The sequence below is a fragment of the Haplochromis burtoni genome, unplaced genomic scaffold (genome assembly GCF_018398535.1).
Source record: "Haplochromis burtoni strain Fernald_Lab_line unplaced genomic scaffold, NCSU_Asbu1 Contig_64, whole genome shotgun sequence".
Lineage (NCBI taxonomy): Eukaryota > Metazoa > Chordata > Actinopteri > Cichliformes > Cichlidae > Haplochromis > Haplochromis burtoni.
In genome coordinates this window covers 154525-171256 of record NW_024582425.1, presented here as the reverse complement: position 1 = coordinate 171256, position 16732 = coordinate 154525, and the positions used below count along the sequence as shown (strand labels likewise).

Genomic DNA, 16732 nt, shown 5'->3' with positions numbered 1-16732 from the left:
CAAACCTTTTAACTGAGAAACTATATTATAAAATATTAACTCAATTCAAATTTGATATGTGTGACACGAGTGCAAGGGACGAGAAATCAGTATTGGATGCCTGAGCCAGCCTCAGCCAAAGCTCATTTAAAATGGACTGAGGCAAAGTGGAAAACTGTTCTGTGGTCAGACGAACTGAAAATTGAAATTCTTTTTGGGAAACATGGACACCACATCCTCCAGACTAAAGACGAGGGGGGGGGTGTTATAAGCACTCAAGCCTCCGTCTCTGATGGTATGGAGGTGGATTAGTGTCTGTGGAGCTGGCACATCTGGAAAGGCTCTATCGATGCTGAAAGGTATATGCAGGTTTTAGAGCAACGTGTTTTTTTTAAAGACCTTGTGTATTTCAGCAAAACATTGTTAAATTGTGCAGAATCGGGGTGCTGAACTGGCCTGCCTGCTAAAATTCTTCAATCAGACAAGAATGGGACAGCATTCCTCCCCCAAAGGTCCCACAGCTGGTCTCCACAGTTCCCAGATGGACTTTAGTTAAAAGATGAGGGCATGCTACACAGTAGGAAACACGACCCCATCCCAGCTTTTTTGTGATGTGTCGCTGCCATCAAATTCAAAATTACTGATTTTATTTTCTTAGAATTTTCGCTGCTTAAACATTCAATATGTTCTATTGCTAATAAATTATGGGTTAATTAGATTTGCAAATGATTGTATTCATGGGGTTTTTTCTCTTCCCGGTGTAGAAGTCTGTGGGAAAGTGTCCTCTGCCTTCTTTCTTACTGAATACAGCATGATGTTACTGTTGCAAATGATGGTCCTTATTAGAGTGAGAATTGGAAATAAACCAGAGCGCGCCATTGACAAGCAATTTGTCAATCACAAGTCATCAGTGTGTGTGTTGTCCGAGGGTTTCACAGTCACCCCTCATTTATGACGTCTGCTTCCAAAAAGATGCCAGTTTGAGACTTCAGAGTGGGACGTCACTGACACCATCCTTTATATACAGACAGTGGTGAAAAAACATTGGGTATGGAAGGTGAGGTTTTTGTAGTTCATCTTCTTAGATGTTGTAGTTTTAATGCAACAGACTCATATCAGCAACATCCGTTATGAGCTTATCAAGCAATCCAGCACAAGTGCAGATTCTCTGAGCACTGTGGTGGTTTTCCCCAAGTCTCCTTCACCTCGTGATGTTTTCCATCAAGGTGAAACAACAACAACATAAACAACAACAAAAATGTGATTAGGGAAAAGCATTGGAGTTTTGTTTTTGACCACAGCCTGTTGTTTCCATCCCATTTGAAGCTTTGTGTTTTTCACCCACTCGCTGTTCACCTGCTTGTTGGCTTTACTCACCAAAAATGGCCAGACTGCAAAGTAACCACTTTTATTTCAGCCTGTCATTGGTGACATAAAATACTGTGAAGGATACTTGAGTGACTGCTCATTTTTCCATATTATGTTTCCAAGGAGCAAGACTCCCCCCCCCAAGTGATGTCGAGCAATAATTCTCCGGTTCTCCGAAGCTCTTTCAAGTTCTTCTTTGGTAAATGAAAGACTGGCTGTCAAGAAGCCACAGTTAAGGAAGGGAAATAGAGAAAATGGCCAAATTACACAAGAACAGGACTGAAAATGAGGGTTAACAGATCTTTTATGGTCATTAATCCAAACTTGTAGTTTTTGGTTCAAGTCGTCATCAGTGTGTCTACAGGCATCTGTAAAACACAGTGGAAGCTCTGTCTTGGTTTGGGGCTGATTAGCAACAGGTTCACTGTTTAGTGTAACAATGATCACAAACACACAATCATTGCAGTACGAGTTCACCTGGAGAGAAAAATAAACCACAATGGCTCACTATCAGGCATGGATTGGCCTCCCCAGAGCCCAAACGTCAACACTATGGAAGTACTCGACAGAGAACTGAACAGAAAGCAGCCAACATCCAAAGAAGAGCTTTGAAGAGCCTTTATGAAGCCTGGAGAACTGCATGTCTTTCAATAAGTTGCTGAAATAATTTCCCATTTTTGTAGCAAAATATAAAGAAATGATGGGTGGCTCAAGACTTTTGCACAGTACTGTATTGGCTTTTGCATTGCATGAATTCCACTAAAAGTATTCATGGATGTTCAGTATTGTGGGTGGCTGACGAACTAGAAACGAACATTTCTTGAGCAGTAAAAGTAGAGCTTCAAAACATCCTGCAGCTCAGTTACACTCAGAAGAGTTTTCCTTTACCAAAAAGGTTTCATTTAGTGTTCTTTGTAATGAGAAAAAGGAGCAGGGAATGCTTTGGGAATAGGAGAGCTTACAGCTGGATGAATGTTTCACCTCAGCCTTTTGTGAGCAGTATGAATTTTGCTCTGTTGCCTTGTCAGTCAGCTTAATCTACCATTGGAACGTGAGGGCCGAGTCGGACGGTGCAGGAGTCCAAATGTAACAACTCATTTTGTTCCAGTGCTTGAAACGGCCTCTTGTGGCCTTCAGAAGCAACCAGGTCAGTGAAGGAAAGACTGACTGTTGGTCTCCTCACGCTAACATTTCACTTACAGTTTATCAGAGCGTCGCCTTGTTGAATGAGGAAGTATAAAATCTGCACAAGTCTACGTTAGTACGAAGGCATGGGGTCGATGGCAACAATCTGAGGATAACAGTTCCTGCCTTAGTATTATAATGAGCGGCGTAGAAGCGAACATCATAGTATTATTAGCATTTAGGATCACATTTTTATTAGTACCTCATCTTACTGAACTCATATTTATGTTAGAGTTTAAAGGAAGTATCAGTTTAAACTAACTTGACATGCTTGTTTTTGGAGATGTAGGCAGAGGAAGCAGTGAGGCGACAGTGCTAACCAACCCTGTGACAGACTGCAGACCTGTCCAGGGTGTGCTCCACCTCTGCACTCCCAGCTGGCATAGGCTCCAGCCCCCCTGCACACCCTGAACTGGATAAACAGAACAGGATGGATTTTTAAATGACCTGAAAGCTTCATGTAAAAATGGTTCTTTTAAAACTAGAAAATGTAAAATAACTGTAATCAGTATTTTGAATACTAATATTTTGTTATCATGTGACAATTTTAAAATAGCGGGGGGAAATTACAGCAGTGTCTGGACTGATGGAGCAGTATCAGCTCACTGTTTAACTGTTTGGCTACAGCTTTACTGGTTTGGCCCTCTCACTGCTCTCCTATTGTGCCCGGCCAAATCGAGCTGCTATTTTCAGATGAAACACCTCCGACAATTCATTGAACACGATCTGCTCTGTGCCAGTCAGTTTATGGAGGGAGGGAAAGGTTACATGTACTAGAGTTGTATAATTAAAATATGTAAAGATGTCAAAATATCACAATATCAGTGATTACAAATGGGTTACATCTTTATTTCTTTCAGAAAAAAAGGGTTTATGTAAAATATAACATTCATTCTTTTGCTTTTCACCATGCTGCAGTCTCTTCCTTTGGCATCTTTTCCACAGTCCTGGTCAGTAAAACCATTGGGGACTAATGTGAGTGAAACATCACCAAGGGTAGAATGGCTTACAAGGAAGTCGGACAAGAACTCCTTTCAGTGCCTGACATTCATTAAAAGACCTAACATGACTGTACATGTATATAAATATAAATACTGGAAATATTCTGACTCGGATACCTGAGGAAACAGATGGTGCACGACTCTCCTGCTTTAATAACCAGTTAAAAACATGTTTGCAAAGACATGAAAAGTAACCACATGTGAAAAGAGTAAACACTGCAGGAACCTGTTAGTGCTGTTGTTATTGTGTGCACCAGTTTATGGTTTAAATGTTTTTATTTATGTAAAGGAAAACACAAGAACCAGACACAGGCAACAATTCACCGTAGACTCCGGTGTAACGTAATGAGGTACTCGAGTATTCTGTATCACTTTTGGATAATTTCTCTCACCTTGCCCATCCCTGCTGAGTCAGCACACACAGGCATGATTAACTCTTCAGTCTCTTTTATGTGTTTAGCTGGTGACAGATGCAGAGTCGGGGTTGATGACTGTGTCTGATATCAGGCGCCTTTTGTTTGAGAAACTAACCTGTTATGTGCTTTTTTTTTGTATTTCTAAGACCTTCGAGTTTAATACATCAGATGTGTTTCAAAATATTTTTATAAACCCAGTGAAGTTTTACTCTTTCTCTGCATGTTAATTCAGCTGCATTTAATTTTATTTGCACTCATGTTTACAGTTTTATTTACAGTGATGTGAAAACCTGAGTACACCCAGTGTTTCGGTAGCTTTCAGAACCATCTTTAACAGGAGTAACTTCAAATGTTATCATATCATTATTATTAGATCATTATCACGCTTTGTGGCTCGCTCTTCTAAACAGCTCACGGAGGTTTGGAGGCACATTTATGCACAGCTCTCTTAACATCTCGCTGCAGCATTTCAGCCTGTTTGAGGTCTATGAGAGCTTTAATATTTAACAAGGAGCTTGACGATGAAGGTAAAGATTCTGCAGTATTACACAGAAGATCCTCCATGAGCAATCACAGAGGAAGAACTGCCCACTATCAATAGCAAAGCCATGAAGTATTCCAACTCAGTCGGTATTACTGTAATGTAACAGGTTACTTTAAACTGCAGTAAATATGTTGCATTACTTTTGAGAAATAATGTTACCTAATGCTATTGTAGTTTAACAGTGGTATGTATAAAAGCAACCCCCACCGAGTGCCAAACAAAGTGCACAACAGGAGTTGGTAGACACCAAAAAAAGGCTAAAAGCAGGTTGAGACTGCACAGACAGCTCCCCGTGAATCTTTGCTGTCATAACATCAGACGTTTTATTTCATTGTAGTTTTGGCTTTAAATCAAGATTGTTGATTAAGCAGACAGGACACTTGAAAACTGAATATTATACACAAGATTTGTCTGGATTTGGTTCACTCAGCATCATTTTCAGCCACAGCAGGAAACTGTCAGCAGAAAAGCTCTTATGAACTCCCAGTACACTCCCTGTACTCAGCACCAAGTGCCAAACAGACAGAGTTAGCAACACAGACAGCAGTATTTCATCGACCAAGTATTTCTCTCCGGAGTTGGAGGAGAAACTGAGCTAAAACAGTAAATATTGCACTTATATTTGCCAGGCAGACACAAACAAAACTCCGAAGGAGCACAAATGATGCTCCATATGTGTAAATACCCAAGTCTATCGTGTTAAACATTAAGGAAAAGCTTTCAAACTAAATCATATAACTGTACTGTAATAAAACACATAATAGGCTGGAATTAGCTCAACATACCATCGACTGTTTTCAATCATCCTGAACGCTGCAAAGCCAGTGAGATGGAAGCAACCATTTGGGATTACTGTACATCGTGTAATTCATATAAAAATAGATAAAAATGCCCTCTAATCAGGGGTAGGCGGCACACCTCCTCCGGTTGCTCTTCTTGAATGGATAAACCACACTCCTTTTATAACACAGAAGCTACTAATCCACAGGCTTCATTCACTACAGTTTACACTGTGTGTCTTGATTTTGGTGCAATGTTTCGCTGATTTTGTCGGGAGTAGAAATAAATCGCCACGCTGCGTTCTTTCTTCACACCTGCATGTATCAGCGCATAGTTGGAGAAGGAAGGATGACCGGTTGATAGCGAGACGGAGGGAGAGAGAAAGAAACCAAAGCACTGGAGTTCCTCCGGCTCCGAAAGACTCTTGTGTTAAATTAACCAAACGTACTAATAAACATCTTGAGGCCACAACAGTTTCTTCCTTTCGTAATCGATGTATGGTGGTCAAACTCCACCTGAATACTGGTGAGGCTTAAAGTTGGGGGCGTGGCTACTGTGATGGGTGTCCTATCATTGAGCTGGACTGCTCCACTGTGTTTGTGCTGTTGGTGCCATTTGGAGCATTTTAATGGAATTGTGTGACAATGTGGCCGCGGTGTGAGACAGACCGCCCAAGAAAACAGAGCTCCGGTGTTTGATGAGTGACATTGTATTACTTCATTATTCTGTAGAGACATGTCTCAGTATCTGCACACTCTATCAGTGTTAGCTGACAACTCGGCCCTGTCGTCTAAATATGATCACTTCTGGCTCAGACTGGCAGCAACCTAACGCTGAGGTGACATCACGTCACCATGTCCATGAACTAACGGCTTAAATGAATATGGCTTCCGACCACCGTGACCCTCCGCCACATTAAAGCCTGTTTCGGAAGATTCTGGAGGGAAAATTCCTCCATTTGAATTCATAACTCTGTGGCAGGTGGAAATGAATTGCTTTGGGGTGCTGCTCTGTATTTTACGCGGTCTGCAAATCACTGAGCGCCTCCACACCCTCTCCCCACCCCTCTCACTATGCAGTGGATGGAGTTAGGCTTAGAGCTTCGGGTGAAGTTCCACTTTGACCAAACGGCCCCTAAATGCTCAAGAAAACATGATTTTTAGACAAGTTGAGAATAAATGGGGCCTTTTGGAGCCATTTCTGTGTTAATGCATTTTGTGGGACAAACATTTTGTTTTTGATAGAAAGGATGAAGAGATACGGTTGCATTTTTAGATTCTGTGTTACTGGTTCTGATGTTGGTGAAATATATTTCTGAGAGTATTAGAGACATCGCAGCACCTAAGCCACTTTACAGGAGCTGCCATTTTAATTTCAGGCATGAAGCGAGCAGCAGCGGAGAATTTGTAGCACAGACAGCATCATTTTCAACCCCCACAACTGGCTGCCTCTTCTGCACGCGTCGGGGCTTCTGTTGAAATGTAACCATCTTTCTAATGTCTCCTTATCACTTTAAAAAGTTGCTTTAAAAAGAGGAAGTCCTGTGGTAAATCCTTGATGTACCATTCATCGTGCATTAGCAGATTGCTAGTGTTTTTAGAGCTAAATCAGCTTCAGTGTAAGAAACACTAAAGGACATGAGTCTTTTTCTTTTTTCCATTTAGACGTATTTTTTAGATTAGTTGTCAAAGCTTAAATGAAATTAAATAACTATTTTACCCATTTAGCTCCATACACTTCTACTCATTCAGGACTATCTCATGAGCGCCCCTGATGAAATGCAGCCCTGTGGTCTTAACAGGAAGTGGAATGGTTCTCCTGGACTGGCTCTGGTTTAACTTAAACAGTGATGGCATGTCAGTGCTGAGCTACCTTCACCCTAAGGGGGAAGTGGAGTTTTAAAATGATGCTAACAAATGCTGGCAGCCACACAAATTAAAATGTGTGGTTTCATTTCATTAAGTCAGACTGCATCAGTTCACTTTACTTTGGAAACCGCCGTCGGTTTTGGAGACGGCGACAGTGAACGCTGCACAGTATGTGACACTTTCCTTTGTGTAAAGAGTAAACAGGGAGGGTGGTGAAGCACTGTCAAAACAACTGGGATTTCATTTCAGCGTAAGTGTGGTTTTAATTTGATGCTGATTAAGCAGACGTGACACTTAAGAAAGAGCTGATTATTGTGCACAAGATCTGTCTGCAGGGGGAAAAGGAAAAATGAAAGAAGGACGAGGAACGGGAGGAAAAGGGAATGGGAATGAGACCAAAGAGGACTTACAACATCTGCTGGCCTGCATCATGTCTGTCCACGTGCCGTTGGGTAAGCACTTCCTGACCTTCGGTCCCACGATCACTCGGTTGCCTCTGCAGATGTACTCGATCTCATAATCCACAGGCAGGATCTGCACACTGCGGATCTGTGACGAGAAGAGGGGCAGAGAGATCAGGGGAAGGAAAGTGTGATTGATGGTCTCTCATGCAAGTTTTTCTCCTTCACTTAAGAAGCCTCTTCATTCTGTGTCACAGTGCCATATGGCCACGACAGTAAAGCTCGACAAGGGAAAACATTTTAGTGTGATACTGTCTGAACTGATGTGCTGTCGCTCTCTGAATTACATCTCCTCTGCCTGTGAGGGGACGGAAACATATGCGAGCCAAAAAGGTTTATGTTTCATTTTAAATGGCTTTGGTCATAGCTGCATACATACATTTGAACAACGAACGATAAGGAAGCAGTTTGAAACTAAGGAACCGTTTTCATGTTGAAGAAAAGCTTCACTGCTTGCAGTTTACAGTTTACAGTGCATGTGCAATCATTTTAACCCAGTAAAGCCTGAACGATGGAATAACTGCTAGAAAATTCAAATTTTGCAAAGCAGAATGTTTAATGGAGCCTCTGACAAATGAAATAAAAGATTCAATTAAATATCAATTTGATTAAATGAGATTTAATTGGATCATTTTATGCTACATTAATTTCTCAGTTTGTTTATCTTAAACAAATATATAAGGGAGTTAGGTTTTTAAAAAAGAAAAATCACACAATGATGAAGATCTCATGGATCAAATATGACACTCTTGGCATTAAAGGATTAACTGTTGTAATGACTGAGACACTTTTATGAAAGTTTTTTATATTCATTACTCGTTCATTCTAAAATGAGGGGGTAAAAGTAAATGTCATTTGGGGCTTTACTGCAACAGAACACCAGATTATTTCATATCTAGGACGTTGTCACATTTGCAAACTTCACAGATCTGCCATTGGTTAGATATCAGTTTGAAATGTGGCCACCTTAATCCAAAAAGCTTCTAATATCAAAAGTTTGCCCAGTACCCATTTGCAAAGATGATAAATATATTTATCTAAATTAGGAAGACATGTGTGTCTAAAGTAAATCTTTTCTATGTGATGTAATAGTGTGGCTGTATTTCTATAATCCTCAAGTAGAATAAAATATGTTTTGGATTTTTTTTGCCCCCAACCTTTAAGAGGGACAGTTTACACCAAAAATCAAATTGACATATGTTTCCTGTGGCCTGTAAAGCTGTTTATCTATCCAGACTGTTTTCTTGCTAGCTTCCCTATTTTGGGAACATCAGCTGTAGAAATGTCTGCTTCCTTTTGAATATAATGGAACGAAATGGCACTCGCCTTATGGTGTTTACATAATGTATTGCACAAATTCTACGGCAGATCTCATGACCCAGTTAATCAAATAAATAAATAAATAAAATAAATAAATAAATAAATCACTGTTCAGAAGGAATCGGGCATCAACCCCAACAGAGGCTCGTGACAAACACGCAGCTAGCTGGGATGTTAGCTAGCTAGGACTAAGTACTAGCTAAAAGCAGGAACTGCAGGATGAGATCTAGCGAGAAGTGGCGTCCCTCTGAGCCAACCTCAGTGCTTTTATCCACACCTTGGCAGGAGCAGACAACTCAGCAACTAAGCTGAAGCAATACCAGGGCACGATAGCAAGTCTGAAGCACTTTGACTTGTTTCTTTTTCTAAAATATGAATGTTTAATATACAAACTCAGAAAATTGGTGCAGCAAAGGCTGACCTATGAAACATATATTTTTAAGCAAAACTTCAAGATTTTCCACAGAGCCACTAAATTCTGAATGACTTGATAAGTCAGTGGATCTCCAACTTGTTCTGGCGTACCCTCACTTAAAGAAGAGAAAAAGAAACATTAATAATACCACACACTATTTTTTTCAAAAACATTAAAAATAAATTGTTGAATTTTTAGAGAAATAAAGCGCGGGATGATAGCACAGGCAAACACTCATTATATTTCCGTCCTGTTTTTTCTCTGATCGTCACCAGCTGACCTGCGGTGGCTCCATGCCCCGCAGCTTGAGAAACACTGTGATACAGTAAGTTCTCTAAAACTGAACCATTAGCTTAAAGTTGTAATAACCAGATAATATTGATGGAGCTTTCTTTTTCCAAATGGACAGAGTTCCCTTTAAAGCTATAAAAACAAACAAACAACAGTTTTCATGTGGAACCACTAAACTCTCAATTTCTATTCAACTGATCTTCAGCCATAAAAATCCATAGTTTGTCCAACTAATGTCAGACTCAACGTGTTTGTCAAGTGATGTTTATCTGTTTAGGAAAATGAAATCTGGGGCATTTTAAGATTTTGCTTGAGATTCTATAGTCTGGTTATGCTGTTAAGTGCTTTGAGTGGTCAGTGAGGCCAACCGCTAATTTGATGTAAATGACAGCTTCAGCTGACTGACTATCGACTGAATGGAACTGCGAATAAATCAGAGCTGGAAGTCAGAATAGTCGGAGAACTTTGTGAACACGTTAAATTGAGAATCGGGCAACCTAGAATTTTCTTATTGATAACACAGGTGTATCTACTTGACCTCAAGGTCAAGGTCACAGGACAAGTGAAAACCTTTAACTCGAGAAAGATGTCAGTATTCTTTTGTGCTGAGGAAAAGATAAAAAATAAAAAAAAACACAGCTGATACAATTTTATTTTATGACCATCCAGCAAAAACAGCATCAAAAGGCTATTTGACTTACAAACAATCAAAAACCACAATGGTCATAAAGCAATAATACCAGGCGTAGGAGATGCCTGCGCTCTCAGTGGTTTATGTTTATTAGAATTTTAGCATGTGTTATTCCTGGTTCTCGCTTAGCCATGTGCTTTTTGAATTGATATGCTGAATAAAGTCACTAAGGCTCATGTGCACCCCACTAAGATCGACTGAGACCTGGGAATTATGTGTTCTCAAACTTGTACTTCCAGAGGATTTGTGCCACCTAACAATTTCTACTGGCTGGAGGTTGAGGGGTAGCAGCCTCCTGGCAGGGCCACCAGTGTTTTTAAATTATACCATTACTACTCATCATAGACAGGGTGCCTTACTCAAGCCAAGCTGTAAACGTGGTGTAAACGAACACCAATCACAACAGGATCATTCTTTATATCAAGCAACAAGGCAATCTTACTTTGGTTAATAAAGTGGATTTGTCTTAATGGCAGCAGGTCATTGCTGCATTTTTCTCTGAAGCATCATTATTATTTCTGCTATTAATGACACTATAAACGTGGCTCATGTTGAGAAATCCAGCTTTAAAAATCCCTCCAAGTTTAACCCTCCATTTTTTTTTACACTCCTCCCAGCTCACTCTAACCTGCTCAGCTCCTCTGACTCACACTGCGCTACAAACTCCATTCAACCTTTAAAATATTCACAAGACTTTGAACATCCAGTGTCTATATTGTCTTTTATGTTTCTGAAGGAATTAAGTAAAAAGTGACTTATTTTTGAGTATGAAATAGACTTTTTCCTGAGCCGCTCTCAGTGTCACAGTACTGCCAAACACTCCTTTCATATAATCTCTGTATAAGCACATGCTCAGCTACTTCTGCTGCAACTGAGCCGATTCATTGTTTCTCATTTGGTGTCAACTCGGTCGCCTCGGTACCGTCCAGAGTCCAAAAGTAAAGAATTTGATCGAATCGCTCAACATCCAGTTCCTGTTCTGATCCCTCTCTGTTATCAGAGCTGGTTGGTGTATCCGTGTGTGTCCGCTTTGCCCTTAAATCATTTTTTAACACACTGCCATGTTCCCATTCACTGCCCACGTCAGTGACTGTAGTGACTGTTTAAAAGCCACCGAGGGACTGCTCTTCAGAAACTGAAGTGACGCATGCTTTCAATCAAACTGCCAAGTTTCCATCATCAAAGCGCAAAGAGTCATCACTGTTTCCGAGATGTTTAAAACAATTTTCAGGCTTGTGTGCCGCCCTGCGTTCTGAGTCAGATATAATACACAAAAAGTGGTGTTGTTGTACTGTTTAAACATCACTTTATGTAGCAGCGTTTAGTAAAGGGTCAAAAAGTTTGAGCATTAAAAACTATTTCAAGTATCTAACGTCAAGAATAATAAATTACCAGATCACAATTATTGATGCATTGATGTGTTTAACACTTAAATCTTACTGATATACAGAATCAAGTATTATTGGATTTTTACAAAGTAATGTATCTGCATCCAAAATGTAGTATAGTACGAGTAGGTGGTAGTATAACATGGAAATACTTAAGTGCATTACCACTAGGGATGGGTACCGGTATCGTTCTGACATAAACGGTAGTAACCAGACCGAAAAGCAGCGCACATTTTGGTGCTTTTTTTTTTTTCCCTGAGATGTCATACACTTTGGATTCCAGCCAATCATTTTACCTTTGTGAGCGTAGTAGGCGGGCCCAGGTACGTACGTTCTTTTAGAGCAGAGCTACAGATTAAAACGAAGCGGTCAAAGTCTGGCTGTACTTCACAGCAAAAGATGCAAACTCAGCAGCAACAAGTGCTTTAAGCTGATACTGTGATACTGTCAAAGGAGGTAACACCTCAAATCTGATGAAACACCTGGCGACGCATAGCGTTTTTTTTAAAAGCCGAGAAATGCGCCGTATTTGATAGCTTGCTGCGAGACCTCACACCGAGCACATCTACTGCGGGTGTGGTGCCTGTTATCGGACCCGGAGTTAGCAACATCCCCCAAAAACCCGAAGAGGAGAGTCCTGGCCCCTAGCCCTGCCAGTGTAGCAGAAATGATGAGGATGATGATGGCAGCAGCAGCCGTTCTTCTCTGCGTGAGTAGCTTAATGTTGTTCGTGTGTAATTTACGTTGAGTAGGCTAACCACGTTATTACATTAATGCATGTAAGGTGAACTAGCAAACATCATCATAGCTACATGCGGCTGTCTTCTTGTTTGATGGCAGATGCTCCCTTCACCCTGGCCAAAAAGGCTAAAATGACCAAAGAAAAAGTGGAAAACAGCTGAACATGAGAGGTTTTTGGACAATTTTGTGTTCCATTCTTTAAGCACCGGCACCAGTTTCAAAAGTACTGGTTTGGCACCGGTATCGGATAAAACCTAAACGATACCCATCCCTAATTACCACTACTTTAGTAAAGTACTTGAGTAAACGTACTAATTAACTTTCCAGCACTGGCCCTGTCCACACACTCATATCATTGGGCACTTTAAGATAACAGTACTCCAGCCGACATCATCAAAATCAAGGCCTGTGGGACGAATCCATCCCCATGCACACTTTAATCCAGCTGGCATATCACTTTAAACGCTTGATAAAATTTTGGCCTGCCAGGTTGTAGCTGTAGTTTGCACAGTGCTGCGGCACCCTGTACACAGCTCGAGTAAACAGAGGCTTCAGAAAGTCACTGAACTGGAACGAGGCATGCAGCTACAGCAAAAAATATCTCTGAGAGCCCAATCGCAGAGTTTTTGGAACAGTTAAGTTGAATGTTTATGTGAAGCCAGTTTCATGGTAGCATGTTGGGCCGTATGTTAGAGCTAAACTAGATCATTAAGGATCTTTTGCTTTATAAATTTTTACATTAAATTTCATGAGAAACTATTACAGTGTCATGTTCAAGGTTGTGAAACATGCTCTGTGGGACTGTTGAGCATATGGGAGCTGTGGAAGTTTTGGATGCAATTTTTATATCTTAAGCAGAAACTTCTTGGGTTGAAAAATGAAGCCGGTGCCAAAATCTGCAATTCCACTAATAGCCATGTGCAGAACTCCACATAGACGCCCACATTATGTCCAACTTTACTGCAAAAATAAACATGTTTACAGCCTACTGATAAAACCAGTGTCACCCTCTATGGATAGTTTCCCCCTTTAGGACCGGTGTGCAGTGGGTGCTCCCACTGACGGGTGTCTGCTGGACCTACAGCTCATTCAAGAAGTTTGTGCCTCAGTGCTGCGGAGTGAAACTCTGGAATTGTATTAGTTTGTCACTTACCATTAAATTAGCAGGTATGCATGTCTTTGCATTGCACTCATACAGTTTATGAATACAGCTAACCAAGCTTACTAGCATTAGGCGATAACTTAGCACTCCAAGCTGTTATCCAAATATTTTCCATTTCTGCCTCAAAAACTTTTCATTAAAAAAAAAATATGACAGTGCCCAAAATGCTAATGCTGAGGTTTCAAAATGCCGAGTTCATCTTTTATATACAGTCTATGGTCAAACTCACACTGGAAGTTTTCATTTGTAAATAACTTCATGTCACTCATGCTAGAAGAAATGAGAACCTGCTACGTTTTAGTTTTTTGGTTTTTTTCCTGTAAACTTTTGGCTCAGTGATTAACGGGACTGACTTGGACACTTCTTACTGACAACACAGACATTTGTCCCTTATTGATTGCTGTTGCACTGTCACACCTCAGTTCGCTGCCATTATCAGTTACAAAAGCTCGCAAGTGGTCTTGGCAAAACTGTCCTGTCCTCAGAGCGCAGCTCATTGTTCGTACGTTTGGTACAGCATGTGTGACTGAGCATTTAAAGCTGGAGTGCCAGACGACAGGTTTGAGATGTTCTCTGCTGGTTATGAGCTATAAACTTCCTTTTCCTCCAGTAAACACAGGCTTTCGTGGTGTCTTCGAACAACAGCTGCAGCCTGCCAGGTCTCACATGTGTTCTCTAGTTAGTCAGTGTGTTGTGTAAAATCATTCAGCCGTTAGCTAAAATCTCTCTCTTCATAAAGTTTTAATCACCTGTGAATTTTGTCATCTTCAAAGAAGATACGGAGGATTGAAAATACCCAAAAAAATAAGCATTCAAAACAATTTTTAAAAGAACGTTTTGAATTAAATGCACCAAAGGTAAAACCTGTAGACGGTACATGATTTACAGCACAACAATCAACATTAAATCATTTACAGACTGTAAAATGATATTTCTAATTTAATTCACTTTCGTATTCTTGTTTCTCTGTTTGTAAATTTATTATTATTTATTTTTCTGTTTATTTTCCAAAAGCAATAAAAAAATTGTTTCATTATTTTATTATTGTTACAAAATAATGAAAATTAAATGCAAAATACACATTTTTCACATTTTATAAAGTAGTTATGTCTTTTCTTTTTTTAAATATTACTTTTGGTGGCCTAACATGATATTTACACATTTATGGAGTATTTTATATTTATCAATTTATTTAATTATTAATCTTTCCTTTCCCCAACACCCTCAAACCCCTATTTTATAACCAAATTAATACAAGTCATTGCAAAAAAAAAAAAAAAAACATCTTTAAGAAAAGTTAATTGCACCACATTTTCAAATTTATTAAATGCCTGTTTTTATATTTTCAGGTGCATATTGGTAAATAATTATATGAGATGTTTTTACATTTATTTATTTTTTAACAGACACAAATCTACTTCTGTGTCACTTGTTTTGAAATCTTCAAACTGGCAGCAGTCTCATGTGATTGATTTGACTGATGAGCTTCAATACTCTGCAGTAACCAGATTCTCTGTACCTGTTCTTGTGTTAGGCCTCTATAGCGGATCCCACCATCCCTGGGAGGCCGGATGATGGCACAGCCTGGGGGAAAGGGGGAAAAAGGAGGAGGAGGAGGCAGAATGAAGGACGATAAGCGCATAGAAAGAAAGCTCTGTCTCCAGATAATGCAGATATATTACAGCAACATGATATATTATCAGTTTAACTGACGCCTTCCTCGCTGCACAAATTGCAGCGTTTCATTCGGGTCACTTAGCAATCTCTGCGGAGTTACTTCTGTCCATTACTGCATATTGTAAACAGACACACACACACACCGATTCCTGCACACAAATTACCTCCAGCTGATGAATTATGTATGGGCACAACGAGAGACGGAAGAGCACAGAGAAGAATCAGAAACAATAGCCGTGCCATTTCTGGATCTGAAAGAGAAGGAGGAGAGAGAGGTTTTAAAACGGGAAAGTGTGGCAGGGAAATCAAGAGTTTTGGGAGAAGACGGAAGAGACAAAAAAGAAATGGGTTACTGAGGAAATATCCTTACAGTATTAATGCCGCACACTCTGTTCTCAGATGCAGTCATTTTCGCTTCACTGCATCAACCTTTTGGCAAAAAAAAAGCTCCCTTTTCAACCTGGCGGATAAGCTGCACGATGAGTCCACTTTTCTCTCTCTCTGCTTCTGTTTGTATTCACCGTGCAGACGGCTCAGGTTCATTTCAAAAGCCCTGTAGACAAGATTTCAGCTCAGGCTTTGATGGCTGACGCTGATATTTTTTTGCAAAGTGGATCCCCATTTCACACCAAAGCAAACTCAACAGACTTTTCTTCTCTTCCATAGTAGAAAAATATCCAGAATAGCTAGTATGGCTATAGCTAGTATGGCTGCAAAAGCTTTCTTTTTGCAAGATGAGTGCCGCTATTTGGTGTGTTGACAGGCTTTTAAGGAACAATGATTCAGCTGAGCAATTCACTGAAAGCACCGCACCGTCGACAGTTTGATCACAGATTTGGGTCCATAATGTCAGCAGCAGTTCATGCAGCCCTCAAGCAGAGATAAAGAGTGGGCTACAGAGGTCTGCACACATGCCCTGATTTTTTTTATTCACTTGAGGCAATTCATCAAACTTGGCAGCTCCCTTAGGACCCCAAAAGGGGCTCATACAACTTGATGTTCACATATGCTGCAATTCTACACCTGTAGCCAGAGTTCAATATGGGAAATCTCTTTACACAAAGTGTGAATTTACTGGTCATAATGCACATCACAAAATGTCTTAGGTTAACTGAATTTAATGTGTACACAGACTTCATGACAACAGACAAAAAAGTATGTTTTTCTTACCAGAAAACAGTGAAAACACCCAGGAGTCCCAAAGCCCCTGGAGTATTGGCAGGCAGGGGAACACACACACACACAGACACACATACAGTATCGATGATAAACACCCTATATATAGCTGTTCATTTGCAGTTTTGAATCATAAATTCCGCTTTATGAGGTTGCCAAACAAAACTCATCCAAACACTCTCACACTTAACATGACAGTACAGAGATTGATCAAGTGTGTGTGTGTGTGTGTGTGTGTGTGTGTGTGTGTGTGTGTGTGTGTGTGTGTG

At 40.2% G+C, this 16732-nt stretch overlaps 1 protein-coding gene across 4 annotated transcripts in view; it reads right to left on the bottom strand.

Annotated features, from left to right (window-relative positions):
* gabbr1a (gamma-aminobutyric acid (GABA) B receptor, 1a) overlaps positions 1-16732 on the bottom strand; it is a 128132-nt gene that overhangs the window by 109880 nt on the left and 1520 nt on the right. For 2 of the 4 annotated variants that reach the window (XM_042221284.1, XM_042221283.1), the window contains 3 exons: positions 15452-15538; positions 15130-15194; positions 7552-7690 (listed from right to left, as the gene is read on the bottom strand). In XM_042221284.1, coding sequence (XP_042077218.1) covers positions 7552-7690; positions 15130-15194; positions 15452-15530 — 283 coding nt within the window. In that variant the 5' untranslated portion in view covers positions 15531-15538. Of the gene's footprint in view, positions 1-7551; positions 7691-15129; positions 15195-15451; positions 15539-16457; positions 16545-16732 lie in introns of those variants that run through there. The other 2 variants (XM_042221285.1, XM_042221282.1) reach the window with 2 other exon arrangements.